Source organism: Botrytis byssoidea (genome assembly GCF_014898295.1).
Source record: "Botrytis byssoidea strain MUCL 94 chromosome Unknown BBYS_018, whole genome shotgun sequence".
Taxonomy (NCBI): Eukaryota; Fungi; Ascomycota; class Leotiomycetes; order Helotiales; family Sclerotiniaceae; genus Botrytis; species Botrytis byssoidea.
The window spans coordinates 802,571-826,062 of NW_024065859.1; the positions used below are offsets into that span (position 1 = coordinate 802,571).

Below are 23,492 nucleotides of genomic sequence, written 5' to 3' on the forward strand. Positions count from 1 at the left end.
ATGTGCGACGTCTATCTATAATTGACTACCATCGCATCTGTTCGAGAAGTTCAACTATCTATGAGCATCTTTCCGAGTATGATCTGATCGCCTGCATCCGCAGATATTGTTCTTCATCTTCATTTCGAACTGTATAGCAAGCAGTATGTTGAAAGATTAGCAGTTGTGAGAAGTAATGCCATGTAGCGATGTGGTTGATAGCAAATCATGTTCTTCTAACGAAAGAAAGATGTCATAAGACAATGGCTTCATGATACAAAAATGTTTGAACATTTATTTGTAGCATCTTCTCACACTCGAGCTGTCGCAACAAGTGGTATATCAATCTGCGCGTAAGTACTGCGCGGTCGAAGTCGCGCATCAATATCAATATCTTATTCTAGCCCTTTCGATTCACTAGTCATCGATAGGGAGATCTCATTTTTGCTACATAGCCCGCAAATAGTCTTGCGAATTATGTTGTTTGATCAAAGAGAGATTCACTGAATTATTATTCCCAACAGTGAGGATTCAGAGTTTGATTGGTAAATCGTATTCACTTTTCTATTTAATGGGGGCAACGCGTGTGCTGATGGCACAGTTGCATTGTTATATGCCATACGCCTCAGTGAGCTGGCACTACTCAAATTGATTGTTTTCCTTTTGTATGGGCTTTTTCTGTTCGGTTCAATAAGGTTGTAAGCCACGGCTCCAAATAAAGCAATATACTCATTTCGCTTCAATACTGTGCCACTTAAAGGAAGCACGTTACCTAATCAGTCCAGCATATTTCAACTCCGTTTAGGATTTGTAGTTTCAAAAAAGAATAGGAAGACGAAGACAATAAGCACTGCTTATAATTGTTTTCGTGAGCCATACCCTTTATTTGTCTTGATCCCCTTCTCTTTTCTTCTCCGCCTTGTCTCTACACAGAATCAATCTAAATTTGTCTGAAATGTTTTCGAAAAATCATAGACTAAGGCTGTTGGCCTTGGTATCTACAAGTGTCTTGCTAAACTCAGTAACAGCGGCGACAGCAGATGGTTGTGGAGCAGTTTCCGATGTCATCAAGTCACATAATCATGGTCATCCAACAGGTAATACAAATTTCGCATACTTACAAGTGGCAAGTGGTGACTAATGTGATCATCTAGCAAGCACACAACGATTCAACGCTTCCATTGCTCTTCAGTGCCTTCAATCTGTACCACTAGATGTACAGCGCTCATCAGATTTTGTTGATTATATAGAGCCATTCTGGCAGTTCCAGAGTACTCTTGCCTATCTCAAAGATCCTCCATCAGGCTACCCGTTACCTGGCGCTGATATGCTAGGAGGTCTAGCTGAGATTAAAGAAAATGTCAATTCAGGGTATTATACAAACCAATGGGAGTTTGAAAAGGATCTTCATGCTCTAGGGAACATATTGCCTCACGATTTTCACGTCAACTTACCTCTTCCCTTGATGAGCGTCTTCTCCTTTTCTACTGCAGATGGTCCATTGGTATCAATATCATCCGACGGCTTAGCAATGCCAGAGATATATTTTAAATGTACGTACAGATTTCTCAACTTAGTTGATCATGGTCTAAGAGCTAACCTTGCAAAGATGATCTTGACAAGCAGAACAACATGACACTATCCAAAACAGGTAATTGGACAGCATCACCACTGGTCAAAGTCAACGACCTGAATGCCACTTTATATCTTGAATTTCTCAGTCAGAGCACAAGTGTTTATCAAGACAACGATGCCAACTACAACCAAATGTTTTATTCGTTACCGAGTCTGGCCTTTTCCGGAGGCAGTGGAATGTTTACTTCTGGAGCATATATTTATGGATTTTCGGCCGATGTTATTCAATATACTTTCGCCAATGGAACCAGCACAAACGCCGAAATATATGCATCAACAAGCCTCGATTTCACATCCATATCATCGGGACAAGATCTATTCAACGCTGTAGATCTACCGGAATCAGAACCAGCATCTTCAAGTTCCTCAGTCTCAGACAGTCAACAGAGCACCAGAACTAAGACAGCAGCAAGATCAATTACATCACTTAACGGCTATCCCCAACCGATCGTCATGCATCCAGACGGCTATACAAGCGGTTACTTTTTAGAAGATACCATGACTGCAGTTTTAGTAATGCAGGGGTTCAACGACCCTTATCAAAAAGATGGTAAAGCAGCAGTCGAACAACAAAGAGTGATCAGTGAGTTCTTGGCTGAATGTCAGAAGGCCAAAATGGAATACTTGATCGTAGACGTACAAGCAAACGGAGGCGGCTATCTGTTCAGCGGATATGATGCTTTCAAACAGATTTTCCCATCCTTAGTTCCATTTGGTGCATCACGATACCGAGCCACCCCGCTGGTAAATTATATGGGTACCATATTCACTGGTGCCGGAAATTACGATACCAGTCATGATTACCTTTTTCAGACACAATCAGAACTCGATGGCAATGGACAACCATTTCAAAGTTGGAATCAGGAAGCCCCTAACACGCCGATTTACGGTGATAACTTTACTGCGGAACTTCGTTACAACCTTTCGGATCACGTCACGATGGTAGGCCATTTCCTCAACCGGAACTAACTTCACGCTGACTATTTCCATAGTCCCAAGCAGCAGGCATTAATGTCACAGGCTACCTAGACGAGAGCAACCCTCCCCCAGCGGTCTTCAATGCCTCGAACATTGTGATGCTTATGGATGGCGGTTGCGGCTCCACATGTGCTCTCTTCGCTGAGATGATGAAAGCTCAAGGTGGTGTGCGAAGTGGTATGTCAATCCTTCACTTGAATTTATTCTTCCCGCTAATAATCCTTTAGTTGCCGTTGGAGGTCGCCCACAAACAGGTCCTCAACAAGGAGTGTGCGGTTCTAAAGGCGCCCAAGTACTGACCTACAATGGCGTTGCATCTCATCTTGAAGCTCTACCAGACGCGCAAGCAGCCTATCTTCAAAAAGGACTCGAATTGCCCGACTACCCAGCTCCCGAATATATCCCTAATATCAAAGCCAACGCATCCCTCGGATCTACATCAAGACTGATGTCCGGCGGTCGTTTCAACCTTCGAAATAACATGCACGACGACGATGAAACATTCGCACCCCTGCAATTCCAATACGAAGCTGCTAATTGTCGTTTATTCTATACTAAAAATGATATCTACGATACCACCGGCTTATGGATGAGGGTTCAATCGGTAGTATGGAGAGGCCAGCCTTGTGTTTCCGGTAGTACTATTAACGGTGACGATACCATATCCTCCGGCGCCTACGACACCGTACCATTTGGCCATTCCGCATTACCGAATATTGAGTTACCGGCTCAGCCAGGCTTGGTACCTATTGGGAAGGGAGTCAAGAGTTGGGCTAGCGAGAGTGGAAACCGAGAAGAGAGTGCGCAGAAAGCTTTTGTGGGGGCCATTTGGAATGGATTGCTGTGATTCTTGAGGAAGTGCATGGGGTTGGGACTTTTGGAAGGCATCATATTGGTCTGCGTTATGGGTGTTGGTAATGGCATATGCGGGGCGTTTTTGGGAAGGTTGTCCATGGACAGAGGGCAATTGATTGATAATATTGCATCGGATATGTATTCAGCGAAGGCGTGGGGAGTAATCACATCACGCGCAGTGGTGTGGCTTATAATACAAGTTAATGAAGACTAATCTCCTATTGAGTTTGTTGAGCTCGTACTTCCCTTGTTTCGGAGAATAATGCTCGAGTAAAGCGTTCTGCAATGCAATACATCCAACTCATCAGCGAAAATTACATACTTGTAGAGCATATCGCTGTAATGCTTCCCAGCTAGGAGCTAGATCCTTCTCTTATTTATTCAATTTCAGGTTTCAAGCTAGACTATTGCATAGCTGTATATTTATAAGGGACATGTTCATCCGCGCTTTGAATCGCCAATCGATCAGCCCACCCTCGGGTATATCCTTAAAACGCCAATATCAACCTCACGAATTGTGCTTTTAATGTCGAATTTACGTTCCCTCGTCCATCGCATCTGCATTTGCATCTCCCTCTCCCTCGCCCTCGCCGTCTCCCTCTCCGTTTTCTGGTGGCGCAGCATGACTCTCAAACATCCCTACAACCTTTTCTAAATCTTCTACTTCTCCGTTCCCGAGTTTCCTTCCCTCGCCCTGCCATTCCCCATCTCTCACTTCACCTTGCGAACCTAACTCCAAACCTCGCACGGTTTCAAGATGTCGTCGTGTTTCCTTTTCAATGAATTCCAGTCTTTCTCTTCTCCAACTCTTCTCTTGTTCCCCAACCATTCCAGCCATGCCATCACCTTCTGATAACTCTTTCAACCTTGGTCCTAGATTATCCAACAACTGTTTGAGCGCAGGCAATTGCGCCAAGGCGAATTCGGTCGTAGTCGCAATAGGATGTTTTCCATCTTTCGTCAAATTACCCTTCTTCTGCAAGAATGCCAATGAGGGTCGCTCATCGTCCTCAATATCGACTTCCATCTCCGTGCCATCCTCAGCCTTGACAGTTTTCTTAGGCGAACTTTGACTTTGCGATATTATTCCTTTCAACGCCGCAATAGTTCTTTCATTCCTCTCCTTCTCTGCCCTCAGAACCGCATTCAGTTTCATCGTCTCCCTCAACCTCTTCCTCTGCAGCGTAACCGTTTCCGATGTGGGTAGTCCATCCGCCCCCGCTCCATTTTCCTCTACACTCCTGAAATCCAATCCTTCATAATGGCTCAATCGAATCCAGTCCCTGACATCCGGTGGCACAGCAAAAACGTTTCTCAACAAATATATTTCCATCTTATCGAAATTCTTATCAATCTTCGCGTTGAGCAATGTTTCCAACTTGTAGACACCATTTTCGATTTCGTGTTGACATTGTGTTGCGACTTCTTCGGCGGAGAGGGTGGAAGTGGGTGTGAAGCCAATTGAAGAGGGAGGAGCGGCGAAAAGACCTTTTTCAAGCGCATCGATGGCTCGAAATGCGAGGAGGTTGATACTGTTTATTATGTCATCGATGACGGCCTGCGAGGATGTCAGCGACAGACAATACTTCAATCGGGCAGTATCGGTATGATCATATCTCAATAACTCACAATTGGTCTGTATGTCAAATGCTCTGTGAGGAGAGCAGTGTCTGCGGCACTCATGGCTGTGGTAGATATGAGTTTGCGCCGGTGAGGAAAAGACAACAATGGCTAGTTAAGATATCTAAATAAACCGAGCTGAAAGTTAGAGAATTCAAAGATAAATAGTACAGACAAATAATCAAGTAATGCCACAAGTAGGGAAGGGTAATTCTACTGCGTGGGAAAACCTTGTAGCATCGAAGTTGAAGATGTTGACAGAGAATTGCGGGGGACGCGTTTGGCAGGGATACATTTTAGCGCGATTTCGAGTCGAGTCGAGTCCCGTCCCGTACTGTGTTTGCGCTCCCGGTGAACTTATTCGTGACTCCCCGGTGACCCAACAAAGCTTTACTATTGAAGATGGTGAATATCTAAGTTTTCTTCTTTTAGTGAGAATTCTTATTGCTAATTTTTCCTTCACGGATGTGCAATAACCCTTTTTTGAGCTAGGGAAGTAAGTCAAATTAGAGAGGAATATTCGCGAGCGCGCAAATATGAGCAATCGAGTTGAGGACTAGAAGGGCGAGAGGTCAAATTGATTGATACCATACGATCATTTGGGTCACATTTTGACTGTGGGTAAATTTAAAGTTAATTCTGTCGTGTGGTGATTGTCAAGAACCACGGAAAAAAGTTTATAGAGAATGAATCTCCTAGCGAACGAGGAGCAATGTTTCAAACGCAAAATGACGACAAACATAACAAAAGTAACATGTCCCACGACTCAAGAATCATGCGGCGCCAATACTCAAGACGCAAACAGATAGATCTTCGAGGGAAGGGGAAGGAGAGACATTCAAACCGTTGATCAAAATGTGTGGTGTCCAGGCACAATCATAACCATAAAAAGTAACGATTGTGTGCATATACCCCGGGTTGATCTGCTCAGCATAAACCCAAATATGCAAAGATAGTAGAATCCCCACAATACTTGGGGTCAACTTTCCCACGGCCTTTAGAATCTGATTATTGGTTGATGAAGAGCTGGCACCAACAGTCATGGTAGCTACAACAACCAAGTCGAAGGTACATGGGCTGGGGATGTAAGTACGAGATATCATTGCCATCTGTCACAGTGTCGTCACTAGCTATCAATGGGGTAGCTAGGTATTGCGTCCGTAATTATGGTGGTGGGGAACTCATTCGCGAACGGAGATGTCTCCGACGCATACAAAGCTCGAGTTTCGATGCTTGCAGTGCTGAAATACCCACTACAGCCAGTTCCCCATATTGTGGAAGTCCGATCTCTACGTTCGATGGAACCGGTTGTAGTATGAGTAGTGGGCAGGTTAGAGTTAAGCCTTAAAACATCGTTATTGAGACTGTTTGGAATGTTTCCCCCATATGTGCTCGATGTGGTTGCAAGGAGTAATGTGAGGAGAGATGTAGCGACATGAAAGAAGCGGTACAATCTGGAAGATAGGGGGCGATGGGTGATCAGGTGATCATGCTGTAAGAGTATGATACTGATTCAATGAGTCGAAAGAAAAGAGAAGTCTGGCTTAGGGACTATGAACTCACAACGTTTTATATACCCTCCATAGTGTAACAACTGGCCTCAAGAGCAAACGAGCCACAGTTTTGGCAGCTCATATGTATCTTTTCCATAGTTATAGATACTGTTGTTTGCAACCATAAGAACAGCTGTTGCAAAGGAGGGCTAGAATAAGACGACCAAGTTCCCATGAATACAGCAGTCAACAACGTCTAAAACTGCTGTAATGATACTGATTGCAGGAGTATATCTAGCTTGATGCTATATCTTCCGACCCGGTCGACCCTTTTGCGGCCGGATAGTTACTCGATTCCGAAAACTCCTGATAACAAACCACTCCAATATTTGAAACCAGACCACTCAGATAGTCACAGCGAAAGCTTATTTAGCAAAATGGGAATCTTTAAGCCATACCAGAGTCAGCTGATTGTGCATTTATAATGCTGCGCCTTTGTTATCTATATTTACGACTGTATGTCTAATTTTGTTCAAGACACTGTCTTGTGCGGATATATTTTCCGAATGTACAATCTACAAAACTCAAAAAAGGGGACCAAGACTGATTAGATTATAGATGACGGTGAGTATAATTTGCAAGACCGTACGACGATAATGTCATAGACGATAGCATCTTATTTCTAGGAGATTGGACTAATTTCCTGACCTTTGGTGTCGAATCAATGGGCAAGTGTTTGACAATGAGAAGTTTACCTGATGAATTGGATAGTCACCATAGATCTCACATTGGGATAAATAGTCATCATTCAGGAATCTACGGTACTGCATAGATTGAGGTTTAAAGAATGAATGATATGATGTGGAAGAGGCATTTTTAATCGATTTAGGTTTTTACCCATTAATCAAAAATGGAGTGAGTGACAGTCAAACTATCCTCTCTAGCGGATTAATCGAGGTCCGAGAGTCCCCCGCCAGACAATGCCTTAAAGAATGTCACAATGTGAGATTGTGGCGCTGACATTATTGACAGTGAAATGACTTCATAATTTGACTATATTATTATTGTTCAAAAGTACCAATATGTACCTTGGTAATTCAATTTTAGACACATCAGGGATATTCTTCTACTCCTAATTCCAGACGCATTGGGGGTGTCGGACTATGTACCTGCCTCGCCTGCGTTTGCATTCCCTTACGCCCCAAAGCCCGTGTACCTGTCAGAATCTTGAAAGCTGACGGCAAAGCCTGAAATTTGAAATTTGTTACTCAAGGTACTTTCGGAGATATCACCAAATCCTTCGACGGCCCAGGGCGTAGGAGTTTTCCGCCAATTAAACTTTTACCATGTTTCCATCTCATCGGACAAGTCCTTTGGTGTGACACGGCATTGCTCTTCTACAGTAGCTCCTTCGTTCGAACTCCTTCAAGAACCGGCATGAAAATATAAAATGAATGATGGTGTGATAAAAGTCTTGGTTGCCATTACCAAGTTGGACTTGTAGGAATTAGTCTACAATTAGTGGCGATTAGCTACGATTAGTTGCTAATACTGCCGGTGCTACTCAGCCTACAACACTCAACTTTCCGAAACTAGAAGCACCAGAACCTTATTTCGTAATCACGACACCTTTTTCTTCATCACAAAAAGGAATAACCATGTTGTGAAATCCATTTACAGGAACAAAAGGAAAGCTTATTGCTATATAATCTTCTCTTCTCTTATGTCCACACGCATAATTCCACTATTGTGTGTTTCGATGGCCGCTTGTCTTGTCTGATTCGTTTATTATACGTACCTCGTATGGTACAATTTAATCAACATCCGACTGGGCCTTGCGAACTAATTATTATTGAACTTCTAAATGTGGTAAAGTGATGAGGGGCTCCAATCTATTCAAGCGAGGTGCTTGGCCCCTAAGACACGTTTCTCATATCGGTACCTTGCAAGCTCTAGCAGGGTGTATAAAAATCTTAGTCTAGATCTACCTTTGGTACCTGATATCCGCTCCAGAGAGAAGGGGGAGAGGAGAAGAAAGAGGAGAACAGACTAAACAAGAACGCCATCTGAGATTCTGAATGCGCGGACAGTTCCGTTTTGTGGCCTGCAATAAGTATCACAGTTTCATCTACTTAGTTTAGAGAAACCCAATTGGATGGATATCGGGAGAAGCCATTGCTTTTGCACATGGCAAGATTCGTCTTTCTTGCTTCTCCCCCAGAGCTATCTACAAAGGTGTGCCTAGGTCCTGGTATTTTCGTATCCATTGATCGAAAAATTCTCCGGGTTGATATGGAACCGTGCCCTTCGTTCCCATTGTTTTATTTCTAGAAAACTTGTATCTACCTCGCGCAGTCCCTCAACACTTAGCCCTACGCAATTCGTACAATATTCTAGATCTGACCAACACGTGGGATCTTGCCCATCACTTTTCATCTCTTCCCCTGGCTTTGGATGACGATGAAAATTCCACTAGAATTATTATGAGTTCTTCGCGCGCAGTTCATCATTTTGTATCCCCTGAGAGAGAGGTCAATGCCGGCATCTGGTCCCTTTTCGGCGGTGCGACTGTATGTCTGGTTCTTCGACTTTGGTGCAAGCTGAGGAGACAAGGCCTTTGGTGGGACGATTATATACTGATACTTTCCTGGGTGAATACACTTTTCCGAAATATCGAGTCACGAACTTCGTCCAGCTAACCATCGTATACTAGGTGGTTCTTCTAACAACCGACATCTTTATATCCTACGAATTTGCGACCGGATATGTCGTCAAGACTTGGAATGATCGAATGTTGATTCTCGTATCCATATCATCCTGCCTCACTACCGCCGGCCAAACATGGAGCAAATCCGCATTTGCAGTGACTCTTCTAAGGATGACAAACAAATGGCAAAAATTAATATGCGTAGCCACCCTCATCATCCTCAACGTTTTCCTCGTCCTCAAAGTCTTTGTGGATTGGTCCAGATACTGTGGTAAATCCGGATATCAGAACTGGTGGAGGATGCCTGGTTTCTGTGTTGATTACCAAGCAGCAGCTAACATCAAGGTTGGGGGAAATAGTGGGTGCCAAAATTCATATGATAAGATTGTCGATCACTAACGTTTCCCATCTAGTCTTCAATATTGTGGCGGACTTTGTGCTGGCTCTATTCCCATGGATGGTCACATGGAAATTGAGGATATCGTTGAAAGAGAAGATCGCTCTTTGCATCACGATGAGTCTTGGGGTTGTGGTCGCTATCATCTCAGCTATAAGAACTGCTTGGATGAAGGATCCAAGTGTCGATGCCTATAATGACTACTATTTTTGTAAGTTTTGAAGAAACATTATCTCTACACTCCTCTTCAACTTCCTCCCCTCTTCATATTTATACAACCTCCACGCCCCTCCCATACTTCAACCAGATCATCCCCAATCTAACAAACCACCAGGGCGCCAAGGACTGTCCATGGTCTGGTATTCCGCCGAGGTCGCTGGCACCATAATCGTGCAATCTATCCCGCTAATGCGACCCCTCGTAAACGACATGCACACCTCTCTCGCCTCCAAAAAGCTAGGATCCGGCGCGGACGGCAAAAGTTACGGCCCGGGAAAATCAAACAAGAGTACGAACCGACGAACTCTGACTCTGATCTTGCAAGGGTGCGATGTAAAAGATGACGAAAATGATTTAGAAAATCAGAAGAGAGTTGACGTGGATCGAATGCATTTAACTCAGGATGAGAATGGGAAGATTGTACTTAGGAGAAGAACCGACTCAGGGGGAGATGTAAACGCGTATCAAAACAGTCGCGTGACGAGGTCTACTAAGAGATTGGAGGAGGAAGAAATAGGATTGACCGAGGATCAAAAGGACAGGATGGTGGTGAGTACTGAATATCACGCTAATGGAGGATCGTTGGAGGATATTCCGGAGTACCATCCTCAGGGAGAGTCGCTGGAGGAGATACCCGAATGCCGTACGATTGGAGGCAAGGAGCATATCCCCATGACGGAATTTCATGCTGTCACTTGTTAATATGTATATATCAAAACCATGTAAATAGTTCCACCAAAAAAAAAAGATGAAAAGGTTCCAAAAAATGTATCTTCTATTATAACGAGATCTATGAATTTCCAAATTTTCAAGAAAGTTTCATTCGCTAATGATTATTTGTGTACCGGTACCCGCATTCCCCTACATCCAAATATTCAAATATCTAAACCTCAATCCCATGATCCTATATATATACATCAAAATTTCGCCACCCTCTCCTCATACGCTCTCCGTTCCTTCTTCATTACTCGATCGACCCAAAAATAACTCGTCGTCGCCCAAATAGCCAAATAAGCAAACAGCACCCCCAACGACAACCCAAACGCATAATGAAATTCCAGCGACCAAATGACCGCGCTCAAACTACCCAGATAAACCATGACGCCAAAAATCCACCACAGCGTCAGATGTAAAAACATTCTTCGAAACCCCGGCGAAGAATCATATCGTGCATTATATCGCACTCGAAACTCTCGGTCTTGCAGACCATCAACCGCGATGAAATCTTCCGCCGCATAGTATATAAATGGACGCATGGGAGAGCCCCGCGCGTGAGAATTAATCCCGATAGGAATCTTGAACGGGATGAGGGAGATCACCATGACGATACCGAGGAAACTCATCAGGAAGCCCGGAGAATAGAGATACAGCTCCGGAATCTCGAGTTCGCTTCCCACCACAAACGGGATGAGAGCCATCAGCATCGAAACACCATATACCCAGGACGTGGCATCCAATTCCCATTTAGATCTTGAGAGCAGCGGAGCACAGAGATCGCGATACTTGAGAAGCCGTAAGACGCGCACGATCAGGATGTAGAGTTCGCCGAATCCGAAACAGATGATGGCATAGCCGAGAATGTCTTTGTCGTATTCTGGTTTTTCGAGTGGACATTCGTTTTTGGGGTATGCTTCGCAGGATTTGGCCCAGCGGGCGCGATGAATGTCGAACCAGACGTAGTATATTATGCATGGGAAGACGATATCGGAGAGGAGGATAACAGCCGGACCGATGGTGATGGAGAGGTGATCTGTTGGTTTCGGATTTTTCTGTGCCAGTTTTTCATAAGCTGGAGGAGCTGCGAGAGCGCTGCTTCCGTTGTCAGAATCTGAGGCGAGAGCTGGTGTAGCATTGAAGATGGCATTTCCGTTGTCTACGGCTGCGGCCGGAAGGTATGCTGGTATCTCTTCAATGGTATTATTGTGCGGATCAATGACGTTGATGCTAGGTGCCTCATTTGTGTGTTCTGGTCTTCCAACTGCTTCATTGAGAGAGACGTTCGCACTGGAACCTGGTGTTAAAGGTCTTCCTTCTTCTTTCTTTTCAGCATCGCTGACAACCGGTGGGATTTCGTTATGGTTCTGGCCGATTTCTATCACTGGTAGCTGCGGAGCTGCGCCCTCACCAGCCCCGGCTGTTGTAGAAGCCATAGATATATATGTTTGTATTTATATGTGCAGGGAGGTAGGTATACTGCTGATGTTCAGCAAAAGTACAATCCTGAAATATTGTTGAATGGGGAAGTACTCTTAATGATCTGGGGTTTCTGAACCTTCGAGAAAGATCAGACAGCACGTTTTACTAAGGCGAAGAGCTGTCTTGTTTCATGTAGGTAGGATTTCAAGAGCGCTTGAAGAAGCTAGAGTACGCTAGTGCTCCTGAGGTGTTTCAACATGTAAAAGGCCTATACCTATCTGCAGTGGTATAATAGGCTATGTTGGCTTCAGATTAATACGATGGTCGTAAGCCTTTTGCCGTGTGGGTAAGAGAAAAGAAAAGCAGTTGAGTGACAAAGGAAAGGAAGGAATCATGATGGTTAAGATCATGTTGTAAGGTCTTGCCTTCCACCATCAAGAACAGTGGGGATGCTCAAAGAAAATCGATCAAACATCACTAGTCATCATGGGAGAATTCGTTCGGGATTCAAAATGGCATTCTAGAATCAGTTACCAAGTGCGGTGGGAGATGAAACCGACGTATACGCCCGAAGCTTCCATCAAATGTTCCATCCAAAAGACACCTAGTCTTTCAATAATATTGAAGAAATGCACTGCTTGACTCGGTTATTACGTCTGAGCAACATTTTGAGAATTAATCTGCACTCTCAAAAAGATTCTGTTGAGTCTGTTCACCAGCTTGTGGAATAAAGTTTAAAATTTATTGCCGTTGGAGGTTTTGCGCTGATATATGTAAGTGGTTTCACGACTCGCGAGCCATTTTAGTACTCTCCATTCAACCCGAAAACCCACTTCGCGCATCTATGCAGGGTCACTGCGGCTACTATAATAGTGCCTTAAATCTGGCCTCGGGCTTCTTGATCAATGTCCTGCAAAACTGATATTCTCCAATTAGATTACATTTTGCCGATTATAAAATGGGACCGGAAGAGGGATTCACAAACTCAAATTATTTAATTCGCCCCTTTTCCGCCCGGCCCGCTTCGTGCCATTCATACAGAGGATTTGCGAAAATCCAATCGACTAAATTACAAGCCATTTCCTGGCTATGACATTTGCCAATTTCTTATTACCTGTGACCATACAAAGAATTTTGAGATTGTATGCAGTATCAATTTCAATATCTTCTCGTGAGCTCTCATGGCCATCGTTCTCTTTCAGTACACGAAGGTAGTATTTTATCGCAAGATGCGAGACACCAAGCATATGATAAACTCTGGCCAGATTGTAATGTGCCTCCTGGCGTTCTTCGAGAATGGTTGACTGTTTGCGTGAGTTATAGTAATCGAAAAGGAACGTCAGACCTTGGAGGATCATGAATTGCCTGTTATCTGCTTGTCTCTTGAGCGAGTGATGAACATAAGCAAGGCCTATGTTCAGATTGATGATAGCATTATTTGGATCAAGTGCATAAGCTCTCAGGAAATAGTCTACGATTTATTTCGTTAGCAGAATGATCTGTCCAGAATATCAATTTGGGTTGAAGTACTCAAAGAGTATGCATAGCTTGTTCCCGAGTAAAGAATATGGCCGTATAACATTAGGAGAGCAACGTCCATATCATCATTAAGAATTGGTTTTCCATCTTTGTCCTGCGACGTGTAGCCGGCTTTCTCTGCATAGCCTCTTTGACGACGAGTTTTATCGACGAGATTGAAATCCATGGCCTTGACTTGGCGAAGCATATACTTTTGTTCGGGACCCGAACAATACCACGAGACTGGAGATTGACATAACCTCGCTATGGCTGCATACATTCTGTAAGAATCTGTGGTGAATTGATATTCTCTCATGAAATATCTTGCCACTCGGATACACATCTCCTCGTCATTACAGAGCAAAGCACAAGCTGCATAACAATTAGTAAAAAGCTAACTTCCCAAGACCCTATCAACTTACTGCCCCAGCATACATGGATCAAGAACATGTCCTCGCGCTTATGGTAGAAGACGATTGCGTCCCTAGCGGACTCGCAAATCTCATATGACTCTCGGTCATGCCCATCCTTCGCGAGACAAATTGCGTACTCGAGAAAGATATCCAGCCAAGAACTGAACGAGATACCCCGATAATCAGCTGGAATACTAGCAGAAGTAGCACTAGTTCGGTCCTCAGCATCGGCTCCGAGTTCTAAAAGAGTCAGTAATTTATAGATAGAGTCAAATATTAGGAAGTGTTTACTAACTTTTTGACAATCGATCAGCCATCTCCGTTAAATCAGTCTCCAGTTTGGTCTCCGCTTGAAATTTATCGTCATGAGTATAGCCCAAGAATTTGACATATTTATCCCAAGGATAAAAAGTTTTAAAGCCTCGAAAATCATCAATGAGATCTTCAGCAGCCTCCATCCACTTATAGGTTGCTGTTGGATCCCCAGCTCTCATCTGTTCAAGTTCTGCTTTCATAATAGAGTATTGATTCTGTAGATGTTCCGCTCTGGCGGCCTCTTCCTTCTTCCTTTCAGCTGGATTAAGGAGCCTGCGTGGTGCATAACGAGATTGACCTCTCCGAATACCAGGGAATGACGTGTGTTTTCTACGTGGCTTCTTAGAAGGTGCAGGGTCGGAAGATCCTGTTCCAAATGCTAGGTTCTCATTTTGACGTTGTGTTCGTCGAATTGCTATGATTTCATTCACATACATGAAAGACTGGTCTTTTTCGTTTAGTCTTTCGTAAAGTTTAGCGAGCTCCATCCTTGCTGGAATGTTGTCCACTTCCATTTGTACTGCGTTTTGAAAACAGAGTTCGGCCTCTTGGTCAGACTTTTCACCAAGCCAACACTTACCCATCTTGAAATGCAGCGAAGCACCTTCGGAACCAACGCCTGGTGCCAATGGCAAATAGTAATCCAAAGCATCCTTATTATAACCCTTTTCAGCCAAAGTATCAGCGACTTCCTCAAAGAGGTGAGGAAATTCTTCAACAAGACTTTGGCCATTATAGTCAGAGGTTTTGAGATAACTAAAATGACGCTGGATATGTTAGGAAAACTTTTACATAAAGGAGAATGAGCTGGCTTACCATAGCCTCTTTATAATGACCAAGGAATAACCGGTATAGTCCAAGTTTGACTCGTAGCTCGACGGGCAAGCCTGGACCATATGTATCTAATGGGAATGTCTTCGCATCAAATTGGAAACACTCAGATCTTCTAATATGATCATCATCCCACTCTCGATCATCATCAACGAATTGGTCCCAAAACTCTTCCTCACTCCTTCCAACTAACCAACGAGCTACTGACCTGAGCTCCCTGATACCTTCAGTGTATTTTTCCATGAGCCCAAAGAGCTCGACGTATGCATAGGCATCTGTCCAACCAAAGGGTGTGTCAATTTCTACATCGGCTTTCTTGAATTTATCGAGGGTTTTAGTGTAAAGTTTCATGGCGACCTCTACCTGCCCTCGATCAACGTAAATTGATGCTAATGTTTGAATAACTTCTGTATCGAATGGGCAACGCTTGAGAATAATTTCATATTCTTTGGCCGCATGACTAAGATTTCTTCGCTCAAGCATGAGAGAAGCTTTGATTCTCCGAGCCTCCAGATCTTGTGAATCCGCTCTGAGAATTTGTTGAGCAGCGTACTGAGCAGAGATAAGAAACTCTGATCTTAAATCACCAGTCTCGTTCAAAGCGAAATTTAAGGCGGCATACCAAGCACCGGGATGCTTCGGCCTCCAAGTCGCAGCAACCATCAGAGCCTTGACAGCCGAGTTGTATTCGCCCAATTCTTTGAAGCAGGCAGATAGTAAAGTCCATGCTTCGTAAGTCTCTGCATTAATTCGAACAATTTCCGCAGCTATGTCTCTAGCTTCTTCACAACGTCCATTCAAGAATGCATGATTGGCTTGACCTAACCGTAATTTGATATCACCAGTTGGCTCCGCTGCTTTCCTTGGACCTCTGATACCCGGTTTGCGGCCTCTACCTCCTTTGACACCGCGCTTTTTGCCTTTCTTTCGACCAGCCGGAGTCTCATCGGAATCATCATCACTATCTAGGTGTCTAGCCTGGCGCACCTCATTTTGCATCTTGCGTATTCCTTTACCGAATTCCCGATAATCGGGATCCGAATCATCCGAATCACCACTATAACAATGTCAAACCAATTTCACACGTACGCTATTCCTCCAAAGTAAACTTACCCACAATCCATATCTAGAATATCATCCACGCCATCCACCTGCTCTCGTCGCTGGTTTCTCTGCTCCGTACTTGCTGCAGCAAATTCGGCCCTTGCACTGTCCAGATTGAAACCACCAGTGCCTTGCGCTGAGGTTGAATCATGAGTAGGCCATATTAAATTTTGGCTCTGGCTTGCTTCTGGATCAGGGTATTGGTGACCTGGACCAGTGAAAGCATAGGCCGGTGATATATCATGAGAGTAACCAGACATTTTATCTGCAATCCTAAAAATATCGAGGCCTCTCACAGGCTTGATCAATTCTTAGAGTTCTTTTATATATAAGGTTTATTGGTTTTTGTAGTTATCATGCGCAACCTCAGCTGGTTAAATTGTGCGTTCAGTGTACTTATTTCTCTTTCAAAAAGTATTCAAGAGGTACAACCTCTTGAGGAGTCGGAAATGATTGAAATAGAATCTAAAGCTTAAAGTAAGTGCTCAGACGTACCACCGTAGGAAAGAGAAAAGTCGGTAGTCTTGAACAAAATGTTTTTATAGAAAAGTATGTCACTCTTTTTATTTCGACGGAGAGAACAATAGTAAGATCTAGAAGTCTAAGATCTTAGCCTTGCATAAGGCTAATGAAATATTATAGACCGCCTTCCTTAAACGATAAAATTTTCCCCCACCTAAATTTCATTCAGCCCCGCGAAAGAATTATTCGACATCTACCATACAAATTTGTGTGATAAGAAAAAGTCATTGATTATCGCAAAATACAACACAGCGAATGAGTTTCCAAACACAATTCTTCAATCCTTCTCAATAGAACTCAAACCATTCATTCAAAATGCCCTCCACCACTTCCCCTACTACCTTTCTCCCAACAAATTCCGCCCTCCAGAACCTTCTTAACACTCAAACACCCACCCCCTTCGAAACCACCCACCCCGCCTACCTCCACCATCTCGCAACCACCATTCTCCAAAATCTACAACTCCAACACGATTGGACCTCCCTAACAATCCACACACACTCCCCCTTAACCTCGCAACCTCTTCCTCGCCCTCTAATCTCAGGATTGCCTCCTCGACGCGCCTACATCCACCCCGACGAGCAAGTCGCCATCCTCAAAGCCGAGCATTCCTCCGGAGAAACCATTGCGCAATTTCCCGAGCGCGAATGGGTTCTACCTACGCATCTGGAAGAGAAATGGAGTTTAGCACGCTTTGCAGAGGTGTTCGACGCCGTGGGCACTGTGCCTCCTGGCTCTGGAGCCGAGGGAAAGGACGATGCTCAGGAGGATGGCGAAGAGATTGTGGGAGGGAAATGGCAGGGAGAAAATAGGCAGAAGAGGATACTTTTGGCGACGGTGCATGATGATAGTACGATTGTGTATTATATCATGCATGATGGAATTGTGAAGCCTCGACAGAATTGAAGGGGGCTTGGATGGATTACTATTCTGGGAGTCATTGAAACACCTGGATATCTTGAATGATTGATTGTTATGGAGTGAGGAGCAACACAGCCACCTTACACCTTTCGATATGCAGAACTTCTCGACAACTCGGAAACTCAATTCTTACACAGCAGATTTGTTATCGATATATGGATTTCATTTGCAAGCAAGATGGTTTAGAACAAACAGTCCAACGCTAAAATATTAGATGTTATATCTAAAGCATAATCTCCGAGATTCGACCCTGCTAAACCTTCCGAGATCATCATATCATATTTAAAGTATACATCGAGAAGACGCTACATTGAAGCCCTTGAAGGAAGAATATGATTCACGACTGGGAAGGGAATTTCGTTGTGATCAAAACCCTCTAAAACTTGTCTGAGCTGCGGATGCTTGATTTATTTCACGGGGCTCTGAAGAAAGTAGACCGGGCATCGCATATCGAAGGAGGGCACGCAGTCATCAAATACGGATGAATATATTGGCATATGCAGCCGTCAGAAACGCTCTCAACACCCACAACATCACACGCCCAATCCTTTATACGTCCAAGGTCAAGCTCCTTCCGCTACGAAATCTCAGGCGCGAGTTTGCGTGGTAGTCGGAATTTCTTCGCCATAAACTACACTATAGTTACCTTTACTCTTCTGCTATATCTGCAGGTATCATCATAAATAGCCGTATCCATAACCAGCACCAAAATACCCCCCTAAATAATCATATCATATGGAGTCAAATCAAATCAGACCAGATCATTGTATAAATATTCTGTACGTTTCTCAAGTAAGGGCCGGCCATGCTTTCAGGGAAATTGCATGCCTCCTAATACCGTATCCATAACCATAACCATAACCAAATCCACATCCATGTCGCCATTCCCATCCTTCCTCCCTCCCAAATAACACCCATAAACACACTCCCATGAAAAAGAAAGGAAATAAAAAAAACACCTTCTCATCTGTAACGCAGACTCCCAACCCAATCGCATATCCCGCTCTCCCGATTCTAAACTCCAGACACGTAGTCGCTGTGTAGTCGCTGTGTAGTCGATCGTGTGTGTTCAAAGTAAAAGTAAAAGAAATCCTAATGCCAGACTCCTTGTTTCCATTTCCCTTTCCCTTCATTCTCCATCATCTCCTCTCCCTGCAGTTCCACCCGCCCACTAACAAACATTACACAACAGCTCCGCCTCCAGGATGTATTTCCCCTCTTTGTATTTCTCGCTAGCCTCATATGCTTTATCGTATTTCCAGCCCACACATTCGTTACAGCGCTTGCAGGTTATATCTCTGACGATGTGGCGTCCGGTCGTCATGTTTCTTTCTGAGGGGTCGCCCGGGAGGATATTGACGACGGTGCCGAAGAGGTAGGCTTTCCCGTGTTGGCCGCGGAAATTCTGGGAGGGGTTAGTTGGAGATGTTGGAGGGGAGGTAAGGAGGAAAAAGGAGCTTGGATATGATGTGAGGACTGGAAGTTGGGAACTATGGGGGAAGTGCGGGGAAAGAGGATAGATATAGATATAGCTATACTGATAAAGGCATAAAGCAAATACAAAAGAAGAAAAACCAACCCGTGAAATAATCTCTTCGTGCGTACTCAGATGCGTCTTGCAGCTCTTGCAGCCGTATATCTTATTGCTGGTTAGGTATGTGTTATATGAAAGACCCATGATTCCGTCTGCTATGGAATCTTTCTTATTTCTTGAGGCCTTTTCGTTCTTCTCTTACTTTCTGAACTGATCGTGAGGAGACAAGGTTCGTCAAGGCGAGAAGGAGAAGATGGGGATGTTCTCCAGATTTCGAGGTTGTAGATACCTAGGTGAGGTTTTGATTCTATTCTTCTCTGCGAGCGATGAATGGTGTAGAATGTAGGATGTAGATAATCGATGAGCGTAGAAGAGGCGAAGCAGACGCAGATAGAAATTTTATTTGTATTCGTATTTTATCTAGGAGGTTTCCAAAGCGGTCGGGTCCCGTCAGGCTTTGCTGCCTCTCGTCCGTCTTGCCTGTTTGGTAGGAAATTACGTCAGGTGGTGTTAACTCGTGTTCAACTGCTGGGCTTGAGTTTGCAGACTCTGATATGTGAGTATATTTCCAGAGGAGAAGATGTAAAGTATGTAATCTAGTAGGGATATAGGTATTCGCGGCGGAAATAGGTGAGATGGACAAGTCAAATGTTGACATAAGATGTTTGTCTGTCGTCTTTATCGTTGGTTCTTATCGCCTTATCCGAATAGCGGTGCGGGTGGTGGGATCGCGGGATTTATCGTTTGTTAGCGTGAGGAGTAAAGGTAGATAAGTGAATGATCGATCAAATGACCTCTTAGGAGCTAATGACGTTCTTTGATATATTAAACAATGAGTAATTTTGGAATTTCTTAATTATGATTTGACTTTCGTTTAGATCAGCTGAGTGATCAATGACAGGTAGGTATTCAAGCATCTTTCAGAAGGTTTTAGACCCTGTCATTTCTTACTTTCACATTCATTATTACATGCATATTGAAGCATCTAGAGGGTTCCTCGCTACACTCCTTACAGTCTCTTAGAAAATCACAGCATAAGAGTTCCAATGAAACACCGACTACCATTCGTCTAATCATATGTGCATTCCAACTACGCTCACTAGCTACACAAGCTCACCAGAACCATGATCCCAATATCCAGCCAAATCATATTCGTCGATTTCAACCCACGGCTATTCCATCAACCCCTAAGCTAAAATATACAAAGAATGAAGATCCCCTTTCGTTCCCAAGCTACACCCCTACTCCCTCCTACCAGGAGAAAGCCTCTTCTACGAAATCAATATTTCCGTTGTACTGATGTTTCCTCACCGCGCTCCTCACATCATCACTCAACGCACCACTTCCACACACTGATACTCCCATTGCTCCTACTTGATTTTCCATTTCGATTTCCAACAAGGTCTCGATGTTCGGTCTACCAGGGAACATCTGTACGGTAGCCGACGGACTATGGATTTCCTTTGTCGATCTTGGTCTACTGACGAACAACATAATTCTCAAGACTTCGCGACGTTTGTCCATTGCGAGAATGGAGGTCATCCATGGTCTAATCCATTCGAGATGTTCGGGCGATTGAATAGTCCAGACGAGAACAATTTTTCGGGCTGCGACGGTTCCATTTGCGTATCCGGCAACGAGGTCTCTTACATGTGGGACTTGATGAGTGATACCGACTCCTCCGGCAAATAACATGACTGTGCCGTAAGAGTGCATCATATGCATTCCTCCGTATGGACCCTCAGCCCAACACTTGGTATAGAGTTTTCCATCTGGGGAGGCCTCGGCTTTCTTGAAAAGCTTTTCAGTAAATCCAGTTCGAGCTCGAATGACAAATGACATGCTTGTCTTTTGCATAGCGAGAATATCTTGACGGTTCATAGCTAATTTCTCGTCTGATAAATCATCTGCTTCTTCTGACCAAGCGACTGAGAAAGGGTGAGATTGGAATAGTCCGATGGATGGCATGTAAAGATATGCGTGTTGACCAGGCTTGAATTTCCATGGACGTGCCATATCAACGGTAACACGAACGGCATTTCCTGGAAGGGCTTCTACTAATGTTCTAGATCCACCCTTTCCGAAGTTTCGGTATGCAACGGTAAGTACTCTATAGACGCGTTCAGTAACCCAAAGGATAATGGCACCCCAGAGAAGTGGTAATTGTGGGAGGTCAGCTAATTTCAAGTGGTAATAGATGCCGATGATGACAACGATAACCAGTGCGATGTGAAGGTATTTGAAGATCTCATATGCGGCATGGCGTATAGGCGAGCTAGCCTGGATCATGATTACAACGGCGGCGATCGTAGCCTACGAGATTTTAGTACAAGTCTCAATAGTTTTTGACTTTAGAGACAACTTACGATGGCACCATACGTGAGCATAGAACTCTTGCCAATCGACGCCCAAACGGCAGACCAGCCAGAAGCATGAACTTTGGCGGCAGCCCAAGCAGCAACATGGGCAATCATTTGAAGGGTTACGATTCTACCAGTCCATCTGTGCAAAAGGTTGAAAGTATCAAAAGAGCAATTAAGCCAGTTGATCAAAGGGTTATTTCGGGCAGCCATTATGAAGAGGGGAATCTAAAAGATAATTAGCACGTGATGGACGTATCAACCCATCGTTCTTCAACTTACCATGTTAACGACGGCAAGGATACCGGTTCTATTCCTAAGCTGCTGGGCTACGGTAGCATATGACTGATCCCAGGTAATGCTCACAACACAGAACGCAATGTTGGTTGCGAAGTAAGCCAAGAGAAAGGCAAGTTGAAATCTAGTAGGAAGAGTACCGACGTTAATGGCTCTTCCCATTTGGATTTCCCTATTATGTCTCTTGCTCAAGACCGGAGCATAAAGAACATGCTTCTTGAATTTCGCAAAGCCGGAAGAAGGAATAGCGAAATATCGTTGCGTCTCGTTGTTGAGTGATGCCATGGTTCGAATGTATTTGACAGACTCCATGACCACCCTCCAAATAATCATACCACCGATCAAAGCCGCAAGAACAATAAAAATGTAATCATAGAAATCCTGGTTGAACATTGCGGCTTTGACTTTGAGAGCCTTTGCAGCGGCAGCAGCAGCCTGTGCGGCGGGTGTGGTTGCTGTTGTTGAAGAACTTCCTGATGGTGCTTCACCAGCCACTATTTCGACCAGGGCGAGAACCGCCACAAATATCGAAGAGGAAAACATGATTGTGAAGAATATCTAACAGATATTGGAGTTGTATTTGGAGTGTTCAAATCGACGTAATAAAGTCTATGATGATCGATCGATAAATAAGATTTGATATTCAACCCAGACCAGCCCGAGATGTAAAATTGGAATACCGAGGGGTGACTTCGTTTGTAGTAGACGATCTCGCGTCGTTAGATATTTCGTGAGTGAATGAGCGAGCGGAGTGAGCGATAGATTCCGTGAATAACCAGATTCAAGACAAATAAGAATCGATCGTCAAGAGTATATCGAAAGATCGAAAAGTAGAAGGAAGGTAAAGTGGGTTGAAGGAATGTAAATGAACAAAAAAAAATGTTCCAAAAAGGCGTTATCCAGACGTCGAAGAAGAAAAGATGTTTGTGTAAAAGGTAAAAGTTGAGAATAAGAAATCTAGAGAAGTCAAATTTGTGGAGGTGGGTGGGAGGGAGATTGGAAATGAATAAAATGTTTTAAGGCTTGGCTTTTGCTCGGAATGCTATTCCTAATGAAATGGATGGATACATACCTTTCCTCTTGGATATGCACCGCGGGGAAAAATAAATGAATTTTATTTATTAATCCTGGGCGCTTCGAATAGAAACGAAAATATAAGATATATTGGTAGGGTAGCGGGCAACGGTATGTGTAGTGTAAAAGTAGGAATACCTAGTAAAAATAACTTATAAGACGACCTTCTAGACAAAGTAGTCGAATCGAAATTGAGGGATTGTAAAAGGAAAACAGAATCTAAATCTAGAAAAAACCAGCAAACAGTAGGTAACTTCAGAGAAGGAGACGAAAATGAAGGATATCTCTAGATATGTACCGAGTGAGTTACAACATCTAATCACTCTTTCTTTCTTCCGTACTCTCTCTCTCTCTCTCTCTCTCTCTTTGCTTTTTCCCTTGTGACTAGCCAGAAGATCAGGGCGGAACGGGAGTCAATATATCAAAAACCTGACCTTACAAACTCTTTTCTTCCCCAAAAGTTTGGAATTCACAATTCGAAATTTGAACCATGGATGGGGTTACGTATGTTGAGTTTAGCAAGGATCCAAGCTGTGTTTGCCTCTTCCAATGTTCAGGACAGGACAGGATTGGATGATGTGTGG

General features: G+C 43.8%; 9 protein-coding genes across 9 annotated transcripts; 3 read left to right on the plus strand and 6 right to left on the minus strand.

The window, feature by feature from the left end:
* Nucleotides 1-934: 934 nt before the first annotated feature.
* On the plus strand, nt 935-3,439 carry EAE97_008607 (uncharacterized protein; the record flags this gene model as incomplete). Its single annotated transcript, XM_038879122.1, has 5 exons — nt 935-1,076; nt 1,134-1,532; nt 1,589-2,556; nt 2,607-2,769; nt 2,820-3,439. The coding sequence occupies 5 exons, from the start codon at nt 935-937 to the stop codon at nt 3,437-3,439; spliced, it is 2,292 nt and encodes a 763-aa protein (XP_038730204.1).
* A 543-nt stretch (nt 3,440-3,982) lies between these two features.
* EAE97_008608 (uncharacterized protein) lies at nt 3,983-5,130 on the minus strand (the record flags this gene model as incomplete). Its single annotated transcript, XM_038879123.1, has 2 exons — nt 3,983-5,005; nt 5,077-5,130. The coding sequence occupies 2 exons, from the start codon at nt 5,128-5,130 to the stop codon at nt 3,983-3,985; spliced, it is 1,077 nt and encodes a 358-aa protein (XP_038730205.1).
* Nucleotides 5,131-5,840: 710 nt separating this feature from the next.
* EAE97_008609 (uncharacterized protein) lies at nt 5,841-6,110 on the minus strand (the record flags this gene model as incomplete). Its single annotated transcript, XM_038879124.1, has 1 exon — nt 5,841-6,110. One exon carries the CDS (start codon nt 6,108-6,110, stop codon nt 5,841-5,843), a length of 270 nt encoding a protein of 89 aa, XP_038730206.1.
* A 2,933-nt stretch (nt 6,111-9,043) lies between these two features.
* EAE97_008610 (uncharacterized protein) lies at nt 9,044-10,585 on the plus strand (the record flags this gene model as incomplete). The annotated part of the gene is made up of 4 exons (XM_038879125.1): nt 9,044-9,211; nt 9,274-9,625; nt 9,681-9,875; nt 9,999-10,585. The coding sequence occupies 4 exons, from the start codon at nt 9,044-9,046 to the stop codon at nt 10,583-10,585; spliced, it is 1,302 nt and encodes a 433-aa protein (XP_038730207.1).
* Nucleotides 10,586-10,800: 215 nt separating this feature from the next.
* Nucleotides 10,801-12,033, minus strand: EAE97_008611 (uncharacterized protein; the record flags this gene model as incomplete). Its single annotated transcript, XM_038879126.1, has 1 exon — nt 10,801-12,033. The coding sequence occupies one exon, from the start codon at nt 12,031-12,033 to the stop codon at nt 10,801-10,803; it is 1,233 nt and encodes a 410-aa protein (XP_038730208.1).
* A 1,050-nt stretch (nt 12,034-13,083) lies between these two features.
* On the minus strand, nt 13,084-16,460 carry EAE97_008612 (uncharacterized protein; the record flags this gene model as incomplete). The annotated part of the gene is made up of 6 exons (XM_038879127.1): nt 13,084-13,490; nt 13,550-13,909; nt 13,960-14,190; nt 14,246-15,032; nt 15,082-16,153; nt 16,210-16,460. 6 exons carry the CDS (start codon nt 16,458-16,460, stop codon nt 13,084-13,086), a joined length of 3,108 nt encoding a protein of 1,035 aa, XP_038730209.1.
* A 577-nt stretch (nt 16,461-17,037) lies between these two features.
* Nucleotides 17,038-17,628, plus strand: EAE97_008613 (uncharacterized protein; the record flags this gene model as incomplete). Its single annotated transcript, XM_038879128.1, has 1 exon — nt 17,038-17,628. One exon carries the CDS (start codon nt 17,038-17,040, stop codon nt 17,626-17,628), a length of 591 nt encoding a protein of 196 aa, XP_038730210.1.
* An 855-nt stretch (nt 17,629-18,483) lies between these two features.
* On the minus strand, nt 18,484-19,571 carry EAE97_008614 (uncharacterized protein). The gene is made up of 2 exons (XM_038879129.1): nt 19,223-19,571; nt 18,484-19,048 (listed from the first exon to the last, which is right to left on the minus strand). The coding sequence occupies exons 1-2, from the start codon at nt 19,319-19,321 to the stop codon at nt 18,815-18,817; spliced, it is 333 nt and encodes a 110-aa protein (XP_038730211.1). The 5' UTR covers nt 19,322-19,571; the 3' UTR covers nt 18,484-18,814.
* An 857-nt stretch (nt 19,572-20,428) lies between these two features.
* Nucleotides 20,429-22,377, minus strand: EAE97_008615 (uncharacterized protein; the record flags this gene model as incomplete). Its single annotated transcript, XM_038879130.1, has 3 exons — nt 20,429-21,490; nt 21,544-21,765; nt 21,820-22,377. The coding sequence occupies 3 exons, from the start codon at nt 22,375-22,377 to the stop codon at nt 20,429-20,431; spliced, it is 1,842 nt and encodes a 613-aa protein (XP_038730212.1).
* Between the last annotated feature and the right edge of the window lie 1,115 nt (nt 22,378-23,492).